Source organism: Maniola jurtina, chromosome 17, assembly GCF_905333055.1.
Source record: "Maniola jurtina chromosome 17, ilManJurt1.1, whole genome shotgun sequence".
NCBI classification, from domain to species: Eukaryota; Metazoa; Arthropoda; class Insecta; order Lepidoptera; family Nymphalidae; genus Maniola; species Maniola jurtina.
The window spans coordinates 2010196-2030687 of NC_060045.1; the positions used below are offsets into that span (position 1 = coordinate 2010196).

At 39.2% G+C, this 20492-nt stretch overlaps 2 protein-coding genes and 1 long non-coding RNA gene across 7 annotated transcripts; 1 reads left to right on the forward strand and 2 right to left on the reverse strand.

The window, feature by feature from the left end:
• Nucleotide 1: 1 nt before the first annotated feature.
• LOC123873924 (slowpoke-binding protein) lies at nt 2-10909 on the reverse strand. Of its 4 annotated transcripts, none has more exons than XM_045919031.1 (12): nt 10843-10909; nt 9783-9872; nt 8638-8804; nt 6080-6215; nt 5095-5166; nt 4583-4685; nt 3808-3993; nt 2901-3082; nt 2022-2193; nt 1204-1320; nt 544-686; nt 2-142 (listed from the first exon to the last, which is right to left on the reverse strand). In XM_045919031.1, the coding sequence occupies exons 2-12, from the start codon at nt 9857-9859 to the stop codon at nt 91-93; spliced, it is 1407 nt and encodes a 468-aa protein (XP_045774987.1). In that variant the 5' UTR covers nt 9860-9872; nt 10843-10909; the 3' UTR covers nt 2-90. The 4 variants fall into 4 exon arrangements, with proteins under 4 accessions (XP_045774987.1, XP_045774985.1, XP_045774986.1 ...); XM_045919029.1 differs by lacking the exon at nt 10843-10909 and adding an exon at nt 10421-10731; XM_045919030.1 differs by lacking the exon at nt 10843-10909 and adding an exon at nt 10190-10208.
• LOC123873936 lies at nt 6913-17423 on the forward strand. The gene is made up of 4 exons (XR_006797807.1): nt 6913-6926; nt 8955-9064; nt 14161-14169; nt 17413-17423. It is a non-coding gene; the product is annotated as an uncharacterized LOC123873936 (long non-coding RNA).
• LOC123873929 (mitochondrial 2-oxoglutarate/malate carrier protein-like) lies at nt 12463-17446 on the reverse strand. 2 transcript variants are annotated; one of them, XM_045919040.1, is made up of 7 exons: nt 17116-17446; nt 16060-16269; nt 15293-15490; nt 14901-15003; nt 14215-14336; nt 13491-13691; nt 12463-12617 (listed from the first exon to the last, which is right to left on the reverse strand). In XM_045919040.1, exons 1-6 carry the CDS (start codon nt 17193-17195, stop codon nt 13505-13507), a joined length of 900 nt encoding a protein of 299 aa, XP_045774996.1. In that variant the 5' UTR covers nt 17196-17446; the 3' UTR covers nt 12463-12617; nt 13491-13504. The 2 variants fall into 2 exon arrangements, with proteins under 2 accessions (XP_045774996.1, XP_045774995.1); XM_045919039.1 differs by having other exon boundaries at nt 15293-15481; nt 16051-16269; nt 17116-17445.
• Between the last annotated feature and the right edge of the window lie 3046 nt (nt 17447-20492).

Below are 20492 nucleotides of genomic sequence, written 5' to 3' on the forward strand. Positions count from 1 at the left end.
CTCTATAACAAAAAAATATTTTATAAATAAATGTTCTATACAAAATACTGTTCTAAATGTAAACTGATTTGTTTTCCGAGTCGTCAGTCGTCACCACTGATACGCCCATTCTTCAGTGTAGTCTTGTTCCAGTACGTATCGCCTGTAAAATGTAAACTGTTGTTATCCATACTAATATTGCCTATTATGTCTGTTTTGGAGACCTACACTTTTTTTTTTGATGTAACCGTTAGGTCAATTTTTTCGTATAAAATATAGCCTATGTCACCCGGACCTTTACAACGAATCAATTGACATTTCATTCATCAAAATCGGCCCAGTAGTTTAGGCTCTACGGTGGAACACACAGAATCTGGATACAAAACATACATAGACTGCTAAAATCATAACCCTTCGTTTGGCTTTGCCGCAATCGGGTAAAAAGTAGTGTTTAGGGTAAGATTCATTTTACGCATTATTTTCTGATTTTTCTTTATTTAGTTCCAATTTTGGCCACGCGCCAAGAGAGCCTTGTCGGACTGTAGATGGGTGGCAGTGCCTCACCTGCGCGTGGGGGGAGTGTTGGGGGTGGCGGGGTCGGCGGGCGCGCGACGCGGCGGGGTGCTGTCGCCCCTCACGCCCGGCTGCCTTCGGGCTACCTCGTTGAGTAGAGAGAGACAGGAGCCGGACAGGCGCTGACTGAAGTTCTGCAGCATAAAACATTAAGAATATGAATACTTTAAATCACCTGCACTCCTAGCATGGGCAGGAGACTAAAATTGTATCTCCCGTTTATATCCACTAACAAAGGACAAAATTAACTTGTCCGCCTCTCAAAGCACGGCAACAGGGGAGAGAAGAAGTTTATCGCCGTTTCGGGCAGAGCCGGAGATATCTACCGTCCATAGCATGGGGACAAATAAGAGCGGGGAAAATATCCTTTTTTGATATTTGAGAGGGACAATTTTACCCTCGACATTAGACATGGTGGTGGTGGTAGTACTTTATGTTTGGATTAGGTTTACACAACCCCAAACATAATCCATCCATAGTCTTACAACCGAAACATAACCCAAACAATCCAAACATACCCCAAACAACCGAAACACAGCCCAAACACTACCCAAACACAACCCAAAATACAACCTATACTCAACATCCATAAAAAGATATGAGTTACTCTCAAGTAGCGCCTAAAGAAGTGTTACTTATTAAGTCACTTACCGGCAAGCAGGAACCTTTCATCTCCCGCAAGTCGATCTTCCGGAACAGCTCGCATAGCACCAGCTCGTGCAGCGTGGGGGGTCGCGTGCTGAAGATCAACTCGATTATTTCCACCACCTGATGGACAAGAAATTAACTTTAAAAATATAGTGGTATTAATGAAAGACCAAACACGTTACTGAGGAGTGCAAAAGCTCCTTGTACGTTCTTGAAGCCGCAAAGATCTTCTATAGAACTTGGCACCCACCTGGATACTTGATATGAAAAAAACCGGTCAAGTGCGAATCGGACTCGCGCACCGAGGGTTCCGTAGGTATTTTTTTGACATTTTGCACGATAAATCAAAAACTATTATGCATAAAAAGAAATGAAAATCTTTTTTAGAATGTACAGGTAAAACCCTTTCGTATGATACCCCACTTGGTATAGTTATCTTACTAAATTGAAACACGTTTTAATTTTTTTTTAATGATATAACCACAAATTCGCGGTTTTCAGATTTATTCCTTTACTTGTGCTAGAAGACCTACCTACCTGCCAAATTTCATGATTCTAGGTCAACGGGAAGTACCCTATAGGTTTCTTGACAGACACGACGGACAGACAGACAACGAAGTGATCATATAAGGGTTCCGTTTTTTACTTTTGAGGTACGGAACCCTGAAAATAGCAAGCAAATGAGCAGAATGTGGATCACCAGATTACTACCGTCTACGAACATTTGTAGCACCAGATGAACCGCCAATGCGTTGCCAGCCATTCAGAAATTTGTTGGACCCGTTGAACAACCCCATGTCGAAATCTGATGGGATTCTCACCTGCGGGTAGTTGTTACACAACTCAGGCAGCAGCGTGAGGTCGGTGTCGGCGCCGGCGCACATCTCGAACAGCACGTGACCGAACAGCAGCGTCTCTGCGCGCTCCGCCGACAACGAGCGCGCGTTTGAGCGTGGCGTTGCGCCGATGAGGGTGTTCTCTAGACCGCAGATCCTGATGAGAAATCACATCACAATATTATAAAGGCGTAAGTTTGTGTGTATGTTTGTTACTCTTTCATGCAAAAACTACTGGACGGATTTGGGTGAAATTTGGAATGGAAATAGATTATACCCTGGATTAACATAGGCTACTTTTTATCCCGGAAAATCAAAGAGTTCCTACGGGATTTTCAAAAACCTAAATCCACGCGAACGAAGCTAGTAATGCTGAGCTGGAAACTTTATTCGGGTAGTGCCACACATGACAGTTTATTTCAGCGCTTTTTCAGCTTAAGGCTTGTTGGGCTTAATACTCAAGTGGAGAAAGCGTCGGGATAACCAACTATTAGTTATAACAACTGATGTGTGGTGCAATTCACGAAATAAACTTTTTTTTCTTTCTTTCAAATTATAACTGTTCGATTGCTGTTTCGCCGACTTGGCCTGTTTACCATAAACCAGGGGTCTATAATTTTTTTAGCCTAAGGGCCACGATTCAGGAATACGGAACTCCGCCTAGAAGCTTTGATTCAAGATGGACGTCTTTTATGTGGAGCAATGTTTAATAACTACAAATTTATCATTGCAATTAATATAATATAATGTGACAAAATGCTGGAATGACCTCTCTCCACCTCACAGAAACTTTACATCGACCAGCAAATTTTGAGCGTATGAAAAGTTTATTTGACAGATGATAAAAAGACATAAAATACCAACCTTGCCACGCCATTTTGCACCATAACATTCCCTGTATGCAAATGTCGGAAGGGCGGGAATCCCTTCTCTTTAAGAAACAGTAGACCTTCTAACATCTGGCGGCCGATGCGCGCTACCTGTGTAGCCGGTAGGCCTGTGCCGATGGAACTGTATTTGCGGCTGTAATCTTCGCTCCAGGTACTCTGAAATACATTGATATAGAATAGAAGGTATTAATAGATGACAGATAACGAACAAGTGTAAATTAAAAATTTATAACACCCCTGACACTGACAAGTGAAGGCTACAGTGACTAGAAAAGAGCTGATAACTTTCAAACAGATGAACCGAATTTTTTGGATTATAGCTAAGAACACTCTCGATCAAGCCACCTCTCAAACAAAAAAATAAATAAATTAAAATCGGTTCATTAGTTTAGGAGCTAGGATGCCACAGACATATACACAGATACACACGTCAAACTTATAACACCCCTCTTTTTGGGTCGGGGGTTAATAAAATGACATCGCTGAAGTGGCCAGCAGCTCGATTGTAGAATGACAGCTACAATGTCACGATTGCAATCACCTCTGATTGGTTGACGCTCGCTCACTATTGGCTACAATGCATTGTCGCAACCAGAATAGCATAAATTTAGCCAATAACAACAATTGCGATTGTAATAATGATTGATGGCCGTTTTACGGATTGAGCTGCAGGTATTTTTAAAATGACGGCAAAACTATTTATTCTAAAATAAAACTTAACCTAAGCAATAAGTCTAAAGATTTGACTTTTGAAATAAGATTATAAACTATATTGCTTATATTTTCCGGGCCGCTTTTGAAGCACTTATTACAAATCTTGTAGATCTTGGTGTGATGTTGACACAGCTCCATTACCCGTCACGACACGTCTCCTCAGTTACCTTGTAGATGAGGTCCTTCAAGCTGCCCCGCGAGCTGTACGGCAGCACGGCGAGCGCGTGTCCACTGCACAGCTCCACATCCAGCACAGGGTAGATGTACGGGTGGTGTAATGCTCGGAACAGCTCCATTATCAGTCCACGGGACGTCTCATTTGGTTCTATCGGGCATTGGCTAGATAGAGGCATCTGGGGCAATGAAAACACACCGAATGAGAACCCTTACCATATTAATACGGGACTGCCTCCGGTATTAATTGACAAGGTTTAAAGACAGACGGAAACCTATCCTTTTTATAATACCCTCGAATCGAAATAATTGAGTGAAATCCTACGGAAAAGGATATCATTCCATTCAGACCTATCGACAAAATTGTAAATCTAATGTTAAGTAGGTAAACTTTTCCGCTAAGAGAAAATATGAAAGGGTTAGCAATTCTAGTGCTGTCAGTTTAATTTAGTGAATGTGTACAACATAGTTAACCCAACTTTATTTGCAGTCAAGCGCACACCTATATAGTTTAACAAGTGTACATTAAAAATTTATAACACCCCCGACAAGTGAAGGTAACTTTCAATTGTCTACTAGACAATAGTAATAGTAACTAGAAAAGAGCTGATAACTTTCAAACGGCTGAACCGATTTTCTTGAAAATCGGTTCATTAGTTTAGAAGCTACGATGCCACAGACAGATACACTGATAACCAGATACACAGATACACACGTCAAACTTATAACACCCCTCTTTTTGGGTCGGGGGTTAAAAACAATACTAACCAGGATAAGAAGTCTGTCCGCCTTGATAGAGTTATCGTGTATCGCAAACCACTTCTTGCTGCCGCGGGCGCCAATCTTGTTCAGTGGCGCCAACATGTGGTATCTGAAGACAAAAATGATTTTATTAACCGACTTCAAAAAACAAGGAAGTTCTCAATTCGACTGTATGTTTTTTTTCTGTCAATGAGGAGTCTCAAAATATATGAATAGTAATGTACCTAAACGGATTATGTAGCTAACAAAGAACTTTCCAGCGAACGTTCCATAAAATTATCATAGATGTCTCTAAATGCATAGCTCGCCGCGAAAAGCAGAAAAATACTGTCTGTACTCTTTAGAAGGTTTTTTTAGGTCATGTCAATCAATGATATAATATGATGAGTACCTTTAACTGTTAGTCTGTATACATATTCCTTCGTCAGCCATTCGGCAGTTTTTCGTTTTCGTTTTCCTTAACCCTCCCTGGGTTAAGGATTAAAAAAAAAACTGATTTAATGTTTTGGACCACTTACCGCGGAGTGTGTGTTAAGTATTCATTGCAGATTGCTAATGCGACTGAACTCTCCATAGAACGCTCGCCTTGCCTAAATCAGAAAACATAAATATTACTATACATCACATGTAATATATCTTTCATGGATATAGGCTTCTTTTATCCTGGGGAATGTAAGAGTTTGATGCATTATGCGGACTGAAATCCAAAAGGTCGGCGGTTCAAACCCCACCCGTTGCACTATTGTCGTACCCACTCCTAGCACAAGCTTTACGCTTAGTTGGAGGGGAAAGGAAAATGTTAGTCATGATTTAAATGGCTAATATTTTTAATTAACCTTGCAGCAAATCGAAATGAACTGATGAGGTTGGTCAGTCTGCACGCCTCCGTCACATAGAAGAATGTAGTGTGCATTCTTCAAAGCTTGTTTCCTTATTAACTTACTTTCACCCTTTTACCCTTTCTCTCTAATCATTATATCTTCTGTAACGTGTTTGCCTTACAAAGATCGCGAGATTACAGAGAGCGATAAGGTCGCCAAATTGTACTACTTACTAATAAACTAATGTTCTATTTGGCATTTCTTTTTATTCCATTCCATTCCATTAGCCTGTAAGCGTCCACAGCTGGACATAGGAATTACCAAGAGCGCGCCACCAAACACGGTCCTCCGCCTTCCTCATCCACCCGCTCCCCGCTATGATTTCTTTTTATAGTGGTGTACAATCACACTAATATCACACTTCACACTAATATTATAAAGGCGAAAATTTGTGTGTATGTGTGTGTGTGTGTGTGTGTGTATGTGTGTTACTCCTTCACCCAAAAAGCACTGGACGGATTTGGCTGAAATTTGGAATGGAGATAAGTTAACACATAGGCTACTTTTTATCCCGGAAAATCAAAGAGTTCCCGCGGGATTTTGAAATCGTAAATCCACGCGGACGAAGTCGCGGGCATCTTCTAGTAAAGTATATTTCAATTCAATTTCTTGTGATACGCACTTGGGTGAAGCGGCGGACTCGGAGGGTGAACTCTTCCCGAAGCCGGAGCCCATCAGCGACTTGTTGAACAGCAGTTTCGCCAGCGAGTCGATCTTAGCGGACACCAGCGGCGTGCGCTCTGTGTTCTTCTCCTCCTCTGTTCAACAAAAAGTTTCATCTCACTACTATACCTACTAATAATAATAGGTAAGCAATAAGGCTGCCTTTGCACACCTTTTTTTTTTTGTTTCTACCTTTTGTGTTGTGTTCCTTTTCATGTGTTTGTGTGCAATAAAGATTTCATCTATCTATCTAATTGTCACCTATAATGAAAGTACTGTCGCGTACTTTCATCTCGACCTTTAATCAAAGTACTGTCGCGTACTTTCATTAAAGGTCGAGATTTTAGCTCCTGATTTTTTTGCTTTGCTTTTTTTGCTTTTTGGGTATCAGTCGGTCCAGTGGATTTTGATTTCGAACGCATATTAACATACCATCTCGAAATGACTGACAAAAAAATTCGCCTAACCCGAAAAATCAAGCAAATAGCTTTCAATATTAATTAATTTAATAATTTTAACTATCCTGGTTGACAGAACAATCTTTTACTTTAATATTAATCGAAAATAATTTATGTCAGGAAATACCAACCGAATCAAGAGAAACCAAGGGCAAAGATTTGTTTCTTAGCAATAGATAGGATAATATTATTATACCTAAGTCTAATATGAATGGCCAATTTTGTAATAAGGCTTATGATTTTAATTCAATTACTTAGGTACCTTAGAAGCCAAGTTTTAAGCCAGTTATTATATTAAAATTAATCGAGAATCTAAATCTAAAATCAATAAATTAAATAAATTTGTAGGTTTAAAAATCAACCTAAACATTTTGGAGTATGGTCAGAGTGAACTCTAGGTTTGATTCTAAATCAAAGGAAAATAAGCGATTCATAAGCTACCTAGCGTCAAATGTAGGGATCATTTGACGCCTGCCAGTGACGTCGAAGCCTCGTCGTTTTGTTACAAGTTTTCTACAGTCCGACAAGGCTCATTTGGCGCGTGGCCTAAATCGGGACTAAAACCGCCATCTTGAGAAGTGCACTTGTTGATAGATCGCTGTGTCGGCATAAAGCTACAACAGCGCCCTCATTCAAGTGCCAAAAGAGCCTTGTCGAACTGTAATTGTCGTGAAGTGTGCCATGGTCGTACTAGATCCACGGGTCGTAATATCTAAATAGATTAAGCTGGAGGATTAGAAAAGAAAGTAATAGGTAAAGGTAGTTTTGTTAACGGGGTTAGTCGTTTATGGATCGAGTCACTGTAACTGCATTATAACTGCTGATTTCTAGACCTGGCAGCCCCATAGTTGCGCAGAGGGGAAAATAGGCAACCTTGATTTTTTAACTCCTTGGGGTATATTCTCTTAGCTGATGATCGACTTTCGTAAATAACTAATCAGGGATCCAAAAATTTTAATTAATTTTTTTAGTGTTTAATACCATTGGCCCGCGATTTAGCTAGGCAACCTATTTACGATATATTAATACCATTTTTCAGCATATATTCTCTATTATAATAATTATCGAGGTACATAACAGAGGAGGGTAGGTATATATTTCTAATATCAGGTATTAGATCATAATCACTTACGTTGTGCTTTGGTTGTATCTAGTAAGTAACAAACGATTTCTGGACCTATGTGGTTTGACGGTTTGGTTGTACGGTATGTTTACACCGACTTCACTGGACGGGAGATGAAAAATGCGTCTCAAATCAGTGACACTGTGATTGTAACAAATTAACAAAAATGGACTGAACAATAAAAACTACATCACTACCCATTTTACTAATGCGAAAGTTAGTTAGTTTGTCCTTCAATCACGCCGCAACGGAGTGATGTCTCGATTTGATTTTTTGCATGGATGTAGATATAAAGGGAGAGTGGCATACCTAAGCTGCTTTTTATCTCGGAAAATATGACGCTTGCAAGTCAAAAAATTTCCACGAGATTAAAATAAAACTAAATCTACTTACGCGGACGAAATCGCGGGAATCATCTACCTACCTAGCGTATGATTGATATCCTATTAATTAATTTTTCTATTAAAATATCGTTAAGACTATTGATACCTAGGGTAGGGTACATGTTCGTGAGCATTCTCATATGACTAGACTAGCTGATACCCGCGACTTCGTTCGCGTGGATGTAGGTTTTTAAAATTCCCGTGGGAACTCTTTGATTTTCAGGGATAAAAAAGTAGCCTATGTGCTAATCCAGGGTATAATCTATCTCTATTCTAAATTTCAACCCAATCCGTCCAGTAATTTTTGCGTGAAGGAGTAACAAACATACACACACACACATACAAACTTTCGCCTTTATAATATTATAGTGTGATATAGTGTGATTTTAGGACACATTTTTTCGGACAGTAAACCAAATGTAGGTATGTAATCTGTATGTAGATATTTATAGTATGTACCTAACTACCTGAAAGATACTACAGCATTTTGTGGTTTTTCCAGCTCGATTTGGAACGCTCTAAAGAACGTTTGCTTCAATACTCTTTCCTCTACCTTCGCTCTCCTCCTTGTCCGTGGAGACAGATCGTATGCGGAAGGCATCCCTCTTGTTGGCCGCCGCCACAGACTCCGGGTCGAGCTCCGCGGCCGACTGCGCCCTGCGGCACGCGCCGCGTCGCTTCTTCTTCCTGTAGCTTGATCTGGAACGCTCCTGGTAGAACCTGGACAGAACAGCAGGTTATAAGCATTTTAAGCCATCGTGTGATCACCTAAGTAGTTTGCCGAAAGCTCGATTACCAATTTACGAGATAATAGTGCCCGGTTCAAAAATAGAATCCTGAGCAACAAAGGCTCAAGCGCAAACAAAGCAGTCGTGCGAAACACACAACTTTTTATCTCACTACAGCGAGGAAAACGGAAGATGCTTGATACAAGAGGCGCCAGTACCGTGGAGGTTTCAATAAGAAGTTTCTATATCAAGGTTATGGTGAAATAACAGCAAGAGATCACAAGAGAATTGACTGATTTAATTCGACTTTTAAGTTACCAAATACAAGGTGGACTAATTTATGCGGAGGTTAACAACTGACTGATGACGCCAGCTACATTTCCACAAAAGCCAACCCAGCGAAATTGCTGGCGTCAATATGCACCCGCTACAAGCATCATCATCATCATTTGATAGAGTCCATTGCTGCCATACGCCACGGTCTTGCACTGCTGCCATAAAGCGGCTCCTTACGACTCGTTTGATGTCATCGTCTTTCAACGCTGCGGTATAGTAGGTTAAGGGCGTTAATGCCATAGTCCACCACGCTGGCTCAATGCAATTTCTGATTTATCATTTAAGCAATTAAATATCAATATTCTCAAAGGTGAGTGAAGTCTGCTAATCAACACTTAGCCAGCTTGGTATACTAATGACCTAAACTCTTCTCATTTTAAGAGGAAACTCTGTAGTGGGCCAGCATGGGCTATGATGATAGTGATATTGATGATGACACTATGGGTATGGATAGCATACAATCGATTTCTGATAGGAAGCGCCAAGGTGGGAAATGCCCTTCCGGTATTCGAAAAAAAAAAAACATCTTCAAGGCAAGCTCCATCCTAGATCTCATCATTGGGTTTTTAAGCGTTTTGTAAGTCGTCAAGCGCAAGCTATCACGCAATAAAAAAAATTATCAAGCATCACTAACCTGTCATGGCCTGTTGTCTCCGGCTCCTTCTGTTGTTCCTTGTCAACAGATTTTATATGTTGGTACAAGTTGAACATCTTCAGGGATATCCTATACAAAAATTCTCTACAATCCTTCAACTTTATACGCATCTACGCTTTCGTTATGTAATGGTTACGTTTTAATTTTTAATTTGGTTCAAAATAGCGAGAACCCAGAGTCATGAGAGCCAATTATATATTTAAAAAAAATAGAACTCTACACTAACTAGATTGAAAAAAATGTTTTCTTTTTTAAGGATGCAAAATTATTTCCGCAAAATAAATAAGAGTACTTTTTTTTTAAATTATTTACATTTTTTATGTTGAAAATAAATTAGTAAAACAGTGAAGCCCGTCTACTATTTCACAAATTACATCATTTTTTACATTAATAAACAGCACCAGCCAAAATGCACAAAAAAATGCAACAAATTAAAAAACCCCGATGGCCACTTCCAAAAAAAAAAAAAAAAATTAAAAAAAAATGTAGACGCAGCGATACGTCCTTCGCGGGGAAAAAGAAATTTAATCGCGCAATTATATTATAATATTTCGCCACCGCTCGACAAAAATATGTATGGCCGTTATGAAAGCATATCTCAAACTAAGTTCGCTAACATTTTTTTTTCTAAATAGGCAACGGGTGAGCGATTTTCGGATTAAACGAATATAATTTATTAATGCGCGTAAAGTTTAATGGCACATAACATATGTATAACTAATTTGAATGAGGAGCGCTAAGAGGGTATAATGATACCTATTATGTCTAATTTGAATAATTGCATTAAAGGTTTAGTAGGTTGTAATCGGATTTTATTGGTCGACTGCGGCGAAGCCCAAGGGAGGGTTATGTGTTTGACCTGTCTGTATGTAATATGTTCAACTCAACCAATTTTGATAAATGATACGCCATTAGATTTGTATCGATCGCGCGAATGTAAGTATATAAATTCTTAAAAAATCAAAATGACAGATTTTATGCGCTTTAAGTTATATGCAAACCGCAGTCGAGGGGTTTTTTTTGAAAAATTTAAAGTTACTTGTTAGTTTATAAGAGTGATCGAAATATATAGAACGGCTCAACCCCCTTGCGTTCGCGGTAATACTAGATACTTTGTAATTAACAGACTAGAGGAGATATGGTAGATGGAAAACTGGTCGGCAGTAAATGAAGCAGGTTAGGAGAAGCTGACTCTTTGAGTATATTATTATCTTAGTGAAATCGTAGTTACTCAAGTAAGGGCAGCGCACGCTACGTCAGCACATTAAAATTTATGGTTCATATTAAAATTTCGCCCTATATGTGCAGGTTATTTTTTGATTTAATTGATTTTCAAAAATAATACCTAATTAATGAGTAACATTTTGAGTGAGTAATAGGTCTTAAATATAAGTATGTAAGCATAGTATATATATCAATAATAAAATTTATTTTGAGTTGTCAAATAGCCACATTGCTCAAAGAGACTGAGATTAATAATTCCGATCACGATTTATTTTCACTTAAAACTCGAATGAGGCCCAGAGAAAAAAAGTTAACGTGAACTGTGCATACATCTGTCACTTACTCACTTACAACATACATACAACAAATTAATCGTGGTCCCGTTAACTACAGTATAAAATGTCGTTAAACCACGAAAGTTTAAAATTGTTAAACTTGAAAAGTTACTCAGGAAATGATTCGATGATACGTGGGTGTTTCACGCACAACTGGCCTCACTTTATCAAACAAGATTTCGATTGCTCACAAAAACTCCGTCTACCTCTTCCCTCTAGTCTGCGCCCCCTAATTGAAGCCCCAGGAATGCCTAAATCCGAGTTATGAAGCGGCGGATCTTGTACGCAGTCATGTATGATGTCGCGATAATATTGTCTTTGTTTTTCGATCAACAACATTGTTAGAACTTAGAAACAATATTGACTAGTTAATACCGGTGACTTTGTCGGCATAAGGGTGCCTCTCCACTGAAGCAGAGCGCCGATTTGCCAACAACTAGCTGATGCCCGCGACTTCATTCGCGTGGACATAGGTTTTTTAAAATCCCGTAGGAACTCTTTAATTTACCGGGATAAAAAGTAGCTTATGTGTTAATCCAGGGTATAACCCATCTCCATCAGCCAAATCCGTCTAGTAGTTTTTGCGTGAAAGTGTAACAGACATACACACATACACACCTTCAGGTACGGAACCCTAAAAAGCATATTGTACAACCGAAGATTATGTAATATTTTTTTATTTTTTTAAAAGAATATTAGTCATTTTAATCATGACTAACATTCTCCTTTCCCCTACAATTAAGCGTAAAGCTTGTGCTAGGAGTGGGTACGACAATAGTGCAACGGGTGGGGTTTGAACCGCTGACCTTTTGGTTTTCAGTCCTCTCCTATAATCGTTGAGCTATTGAGGCTTAGATAAATGACAAAAAGGCGTGGATTTGACTCGCTCCAGCAATGCGTGGGGTCTGCAATTGCTTATAAGTACAATATGGCTTAATATTATTATAAATGGAATATTTGAAAAGAGCACCCGCCAAGTTTTTTGCTGGCTGTTCTCAGTACATTCTACTTTCTGAACCGGTGGTGGTATAGTTTTATATCATAGTGGCACAAGTTGTCCTACATATAATAAACATTACATTTCAATCAGTACCTACCTATTAATAGACGAAGTAAGATAAATATTTTATTGCGTCCTGTCTCAAAACGCCGATTGATCGATTGAAGTCTGAATACATTCCCCAGCGTTCGCTTAAGTGGACAGGCACCCTAATAGCGGAATCCATACTAGGCGGAGCGGCGGCCGCAAAAAACCCTGAAAACAACGACCTCTAAGCACTACGCACTACACCCTGTCCACGGAGAGAATTTAATATAGGGCTCTCTCTGTTATCCCATACAAATGACAAAGACCAACAAGATAAAGTTAAACAGCATAGTTGAAACCCAACTACTACCAGCGAACTACCGATAATTATAATATAAAATTGTTTTTCTATCTCTCGGTGTATTTTAACATTACAATGTTATATTTTTTGGAGTGTTTTTTTTGTTAGAAGTGGCCGGTTTTTGTGTTCTGCTGGTGTTTATTGGTGGTGGAACTGATTGGGAAGCGCTCTATAAGGGCGCCGCGCCTGTGTCGGCGGGCGCCGGCACAGACGAAGTCCATACTTATACATATAGTTTCCCTAACTTGTAAATAATTACAAACTTGACATTGTCTAATCAGTGTAAAGCCAGACGAGAGAGAAAAAAGAGGCGCTACGGTGAATCAGACATAGATACAAACCTACATAGAATACATGTAAAAAGTGAGTGGGCGTTGACCAACCAATCACAAACGAGCCTATATTTTCCGTCCTGCTCTTTCCACGGAAACAAATGGATAGAGTACAGTTAGGGACTTCGTCTGTGATGGCGTTTGCTGGCGCGCGTGCTGTGCTTGTTTGGAGTGTTTTTTTTGTTAAGAGTGGATGGTTTTTGTGTTAGTTGGTGTTTTTTGGTGGTGGAACTGACTGGGAAGCGCTCTGAAGGGGCGCCGCGCGTATGTCGGCGGGCGCCGGCACAGACGAAGTCCATACTTGTATAGATTCAATAACTTGAAAATAACTACAAACTTGACATTGGCTAATCAGTGTAAAGCCAGACGAGAGAGAAAAAAAGAGTACAGTTAGTAGTTAGATTGCACCTTATTAGCAGTATTTATGATCGCTTGGTGTCTTCATACAGCTGGTGCAGCTCGTCGAACACCAGCAGCGCCACTATCGTGTGTATCGCCATCCGGATGTAGTAGGGCACGAAGCCCTTCCAGAAGTACAGCGCGCCCTTCCGGTGGACTATATCCGAGAATATTTCACGCTGCGTTAGCCCACGATGCTTTACTTGATATCTGGAATGAAATTTTGCAATAAAACTTAAAGCTAGCCTCATTAGCCTAAAAAAAAATGATATTTTGAGACAGAGATCTATTGACATTGTATTCTTACTAATGGATTATTGTTTAATACCTAATTTAACTATTATTTTTACTATAATTATGTAACTTAAAATTGTAAAATTAATTTATTTAATTTTTCTGATTTAATTGATTTATAACATTCTTTGCTTATTCTTTGAATAATTTTTTTGATTTTGACTTTGACAGTCACGAGTCAGACTTGCACACAAAGGTTCCGTACCATCGTACAAACAATGACACTTTCTTGTAATGTAACCTGAATTTCTTCACAGGTTTCGGATTTTTCTTAAATTTTTCCCCTTATTTGTGTTAAAGACATTGCTAGCTAAATTTTATGATTCTATTTCTAGGTCAACGGCTTACCCTATAGTTTGTCCAATTTATCTTCTAAATAAACTAGAAAACTAAAGTAGGTATAGGATGTTTAGGAGTTACTAAATCAATTCAAACACACCTGGTCTTCACGAGGTCTATAGGCAGAGAGACGAAGGCGGTGAGGAAGCTGGATATGAACGACGCATAGATGTGCAGTGACAAGCCTTTTGCCAGTTTCCTCTCGCGAAATTCTTCGCGTACCTGAAAACAACGGTTAATAAGATAGGTACTGTGCAGTTCAAATGTGAAAATCAACGCCATATTGAAAACTACCTGATACCCGCGACTGCGTACGCGTCGATTTAGGTTTTTAAAAATTCTGGAGGAACTCTTGGATTTTCCGGAATAAAAAATAGAATATGTCACTCTCCAGGTCTTACTAATAAACTTAAACTATAAGTTTTAGCGTCCTTCCTCTTCTTTCCTCTAAACCATATAACATACTAGCTGACGCCCGCGACTTCGTCCGCGTGGATTTAGGTTTTTCGAAATCCCGTGGAAACTCTTTGGTTTTCCGGGATATAAAAAGTAGCCTATGTGCTAATCCAGGATATATATATATTATCTATCTCCATTCCGAATTTCAGCCAAATCCGTCCAGTAGTTTTTGCGTGAAGGAGTAACAAACATCACACACACACACACATACACACACACACACACACACACACACACACACGCACACACACATACAAACTTTCGCCTTTATAATATTAGTGTGATTCTCTTTAGTGTGTCACTTTGTGGAACAAACTCAATGTTTACCTGTGTATAACTCCACACTTGGCAAATGCTGACCAGGACTGATCTGCCGAGGGTGAGGGTCCCGCCCCGCCATAAGGCACCCATGCCTTCCTGTGTACATATTCTGTTGGAAAAATTTAACAGTAATTTCAAAATGTCATCATCATAGCTGGCTCACTAGTGGGCACAGATCTCCTCTCAGAATGAAATGGGTATGGCCATAACCCACTACGCCAGCCAAGTGCTGATTGGCAGACTTCACACACCACTAAGAACATTATAGAGAATTTTCGGGCATGCGGATTTCCTGACGATATTTTTCTTCGCCGTTTAAGCAATGGATATTTAATTGCTTAATATGCACATAACTCCGAAGACGGCGTCTTTGCCTGTGGAAGTTATGATACACCTACTTGTAAAGCGCGTCAAAAGTGCCCCGGTAGAGACGTGGGCAGTTGCAGGCTATGCAGGGCTCCAGTGGTCCATCGGCCATCATGCGCACGAGGGCCACCTCCGACGGAGTGCCTGCCAGCGCTCCGCACAGACCTGCTGTGGTACTGATCACCAGCTTCTGGTAGAGTATGGGCTCCTGGTTGTATTCCCTGTGGAAGTTGTGTTTTGATAAGCACACAAAAAAATGTTAACATTATAGAGGAAGTACAAGTATTTATTCATCAGAAGAATATTTGTGTAAACTGTAAAGTGCAAACATGATCTGTAAATACTTAATCTTTAAGGTGTACCTAGAGCCTTTTTTGGCGTTCCCTTTTTCCATCCTGTCAGACGACGATGACAGTAGGCACTTGCCTGTGAAAGACATGGATGAACGCATGTTAGACAGTCAGGCGGGTGGTGGTCTAGGTGTTATAGGGAGTGTGGCGGTCGCTACAGTTGCAAATAGAGGGCGCCTCTCACTCATACCTTGAACAACTGATTTCCATACGGACCTAAGTCAGTCGCCACTCACGACGCTTTCACTAGATGGCAGCACGAGTACCTTACAGCTGAAGTTCAAGTAGAACAGGCAAATCTGAATCGCACTAACGGAGCGTTTAGGAATCTGCAATAGAAGTTTCGAGATACAACCGTCGGCCATTTGGCCGTGGGGTATCCAGCATATCTAGCAGTGAACATACATCAGGTGAGATGACGATTGGATATGCTAAGATACCTTCGGAAGACATCGATGAGCGCATGGTAGACGGCCAGGCGCGTGGTGGTGTAGGTGGTCTGGCGCAGCAGGCCCGCGGACAGGCCGGTGTACAGCGCTGCGCCGCCGCGGCACCTGACGACCGCGCTCGCCATCTCCAGCGTCGAGCACGACCGCGGGAACAGCTGCAGCCGCACTTTTATCACGTCCAGGGGATGGACTACTGTTGTTGCTACCATACTGAAAAATCAAATCCCGGGTTGGACCGGTTTTTTTAAATTTATTCATTATAGGCAAGCGCTTGACCACAATCATACCTGATGGAAAGTGATGATGTGGCCTAAGATGAGACGCGCCTAACTAGAAGATGCCTATTCACTCTTGTTTTAAACCAACGTTGTTGATCCAATGTTATTGGGGGTTTCTGTCAAAATATTCTTAGTAGCAGACCAGATTTTGGCGGCGTTACCCGTGCCTTGGAGAGCACGTGAAGGCATTGGTCCTGCGTCTGACGCATTAGCTACGGATTTTACAGTATTGCTGATAGAAAGTAATATTTTTTCCTTTGCCTTTAAAAATAAAAGTTAATCAGTGGTAATAGAGTGAAGAGTTAGTTTAAAAAAAAAGAATAAAATTGCCTTTGGCCCGCTGTGATCTACTTATTACACCAAGTAAAAATGGTTTCATTTTAAAATCTGTAAAATTAAAAACTAATATAAAAAACTTAACAATTGCGCTCATAAACTCATATTCACGGACGTAATTCTATACCTAATACCCATCAATGCGCATAGTATAATTTTGAAATGTAGGAAGAGTAGCCATCGAGTTTCTTGGTGGTTTTTCCTCGTATGGTAAGGGCATCCTGAACCAATGCTAGATTAACTTGACGACTCGAAAGCACATAATTAGAAGTAACATTTTATTTGAACAAAATATCTTTCTATTTCATCGATCAATGTGTTAAGTATGTTAGGTATTTAGTATATCTGCAGCTGTTCAATTGAGTTGAGCGCAAGCTAAAGGAGCATGCGTCTATCTTATTTCATCTCTTCCGCATTTTGAAGAACATAAGAAACGACTTACCCAGCCATACCGCCCAACACCATCGCAACGTGCCATGGTACCTTTCTCTTCACAGGGGGATCTCTTACCGAGAGCGGCATATCTTGGTCATATCGTCTTCATCGTGAATCATGGTGCCTATGGACCATGGTCAGAGCACTTAAAGGGTTGGATACATAATATGAATTTTGTAATTATTTTAATAAGATTTATTTTCTGATAAAGTTCATTGTTATTGATTTTGATGTTCTATGAGTGACGTTTATCGCAGAGTAATGTAAACTGTCAAAAAGAAATCGTTGAAAAATCTAGAGAGAGATCCTTAGAAGGCTAGGCTATGGCTGGGCTCATTTGGTCACGTGACCCGAGAGAAATATACACCCAGAAGGCAAGAGGGAGAGAGATGGTTGTTAAATTTTAAGCTGCAGCGCTGTGCGGGCTATATTGCACTTTATTGTTTCGTAAAAAAAGCGGTGATAGCGTAGTGGTTAAGTGGTCAGAGTCCTTTTCAAGAGGTCGGGGGTTCGGTCCCGGGCAAGCACCTCTAACTTTTCGGAGTTGTGCGTTTAAAAAATTAAATATCACTTGATTTAAAAAGCGAAGTTGAAGGAAAAGATCTGAGGAAGCCTGCATGCGTAAGAGTTCTCCATAATGATCTCAAAGGTGTGTGACATCTGCCGATCAGAACTTAGCCAGCGTGGTGGACTATAGCCTAACCCTCTGAGAGGAGACCCGTGTTCAGTAGTGAGCCAGCAATGGGTTGTTAATGTTTCGTAACTAAAAACCACTAATAGAGGGGTATTATAAGTTTGACGTGTGTATCTGTCTGTGGTATCGTAGCTCCTAAACTAATGAACCGATTTTAATTTAGTTTTTTTGTTTGAAAGGTGGCATAATTGAGTGTTCTTAGCTATAATCCAAAAAAAAATCGGTTCAGCCGTTTGAAAGTTATAAGCTCTTTTCTAGTAACCTTCACTTGTCAGGGGTGTTATAAATATTTAATTTACACTTTTTTAAGAGTGTCTGTAAAATAAAACTACATAGTAAAATTCATAACAAACTTTAATAGCAACAATATTTTCATTCATAAGTTAGTCACATAAAATTGCTCTTTATAAAAATATACTTATTTAAGGAATTTATAGCACATAATCATATTATAATGAATAATATGTAAATACTATACTACTATATCACACGAACCACTTCGCTTTATATATTATCGTATTATATATTCCGTCTGTACTCTGTACAATCGAGACATTAATTAGTGTACATAATGCAAATACAAAATGCCAGCTGATCAGAGATCTAAGTTCTTAGGCTCAATGCACATCTGTAGAGTGAAGCGAAATTGTTAGTACTTAAACATCATTTAAAAAGATAAAATCTGGACTGTGTTTAAAAAAAACTACATCACGTTCTTGTTTTTTTTTTAAATGTTTTGTTTTGATACATTTTGACACTCGCGACAAATCTATTGGTTTATAGCCTCAATAGCTCAACGGTTAAGGAGCGGACTGAAATCCGAAAGGTCGGCGGTTCGAATCCGACCTGTTGCACTATAACCGTACCCACTCCTAGCCTAAGCTTTACGCTTAGTTGGAGGAGAAAGCTATGACTAACATGGCTATTATTCTTTGGAAAAAATATGGTGCAAGAATCATCAAAATAGGTCCACAGCCTCTAATTGCAGACGGGTAAAAAGACAGGCTCCACTCTTGTTCTATAGATATATGTACATTGGACCTAAGACGAAACTTTACTGGAATATGTATGGCAGTGGAAAAATCCAACATCGGGAATAGAACCCGGAACGTAGAGAGGTTTTTAGGATTCGCATCACTGAGCCAGTGGTCATAAAATATGTATTATAATGTAATGAATATACTATCGTGCAAATAATTGTGCGTTCTTTTGTAAATAAATTCTAACAAAATAGCAAATTAAAATATACTTGGTAAAAAAATAATTCATTTAAAACATGTCTTGCAAACAAAAAACTATTTATAAAATTTTCTATACGAAATTCAATTTCTCTTATACAATAACTTTAAAAATAATAATTATAATCGGAAACAATGCATCTGGAATAAATTTAAACAATAACTTATTTATCAACAGTATGTTATATGTTATTGAAAAAAAAAATTACTCACCTAAGATACTAAAACGTTTGAACTATGATGAATTTCACTAGTAGCCATTTATATTCTACAATGCAGGATCCAAGGACTTGGAATGGCTAGATACCGCAACACGCTGTCTGTCTAAGGTCGTAGCTCACTTACACGACACAGCTCCCGCACGGTAAAAGAATAATCATTCAAATATGGGCTTTAAGTCGTACACTGTACGTATATTTTACAGTGATAGCATACAATTGCAAAAAACGCGCAGCAAGCGAATTTGCCACAATCAAACCACTCGATGGCTAACGCCTCGCTTACCGCGCGCTTCAAGCAAGCGAAGCAAGCAGAAGTTTAAAAATTATTATTAAAAAACCAGCCAAGTGCCAGTCGGACTCGAACAGGAAAGGTTCCGTACCGTCGCAAAGACTACCTACTTTTTAATTTTTCACATGGCAGCCATTTTGAATTTTTTATCATCTTTGTTATAGCGGTAATAGAATACAATCTGTGAAAATTTCAGCTGCCTACTTATTATGGATCATGTGATACAGCCTGCTGCAGACAGACGGACGGGTTCATCTATTAAATGAAGATGCGGAATCTAGCTATGCCAAGTCCGTGGTAGGATCTATTCTACTGACTATTTTGTACATTGTAAGCAAAGAAAGCGTGTGAATTCCAAGCCATTCTCAACAATATTTGGCACTGTAAAGACCTCTAATAAATATGTAGAACTGTAACAATTTTGTGCTCATGTAAATTCGTAAACTTGCATTGGCTGTAGTTTTAATAAAGTACTGATTCTGATCGCAGTTAAATTTTAGAGTATTCGCATCTTTTTCTAACCAATGTAATAAGAAAAGGACGGATAAACTTAATTTAATTTAGAACTGTCATACCTCGTGACTTTAGGTTCGTGAGCCTATTATTTAATTTAGACTTTAATTTAAAATTCACTTTCCGTCCTTTTTTAGCAATATTAAAAGAAAAAGATGCAGATACTCTAAATTTAGATTAGGAAAAACATTAGAATCAGCGCCAATGCCTTGAGAGAGCTTAAAATAGAGTCAAAAAGATATCTATTATCTTGTTATTTCGATAAATTAATCCTTATGAAATCAGTTAATCATAACTTCTCAGTTCAATCGAATCAGTTACCTATAAATTATTTGTTTAAGAATCAGTCATAATTAATTTCTTTATGCCAAAACTCGTCCCTTTAAGAATCAATTATACAAAACTCATTTTAAGAATCAGTAATTAATA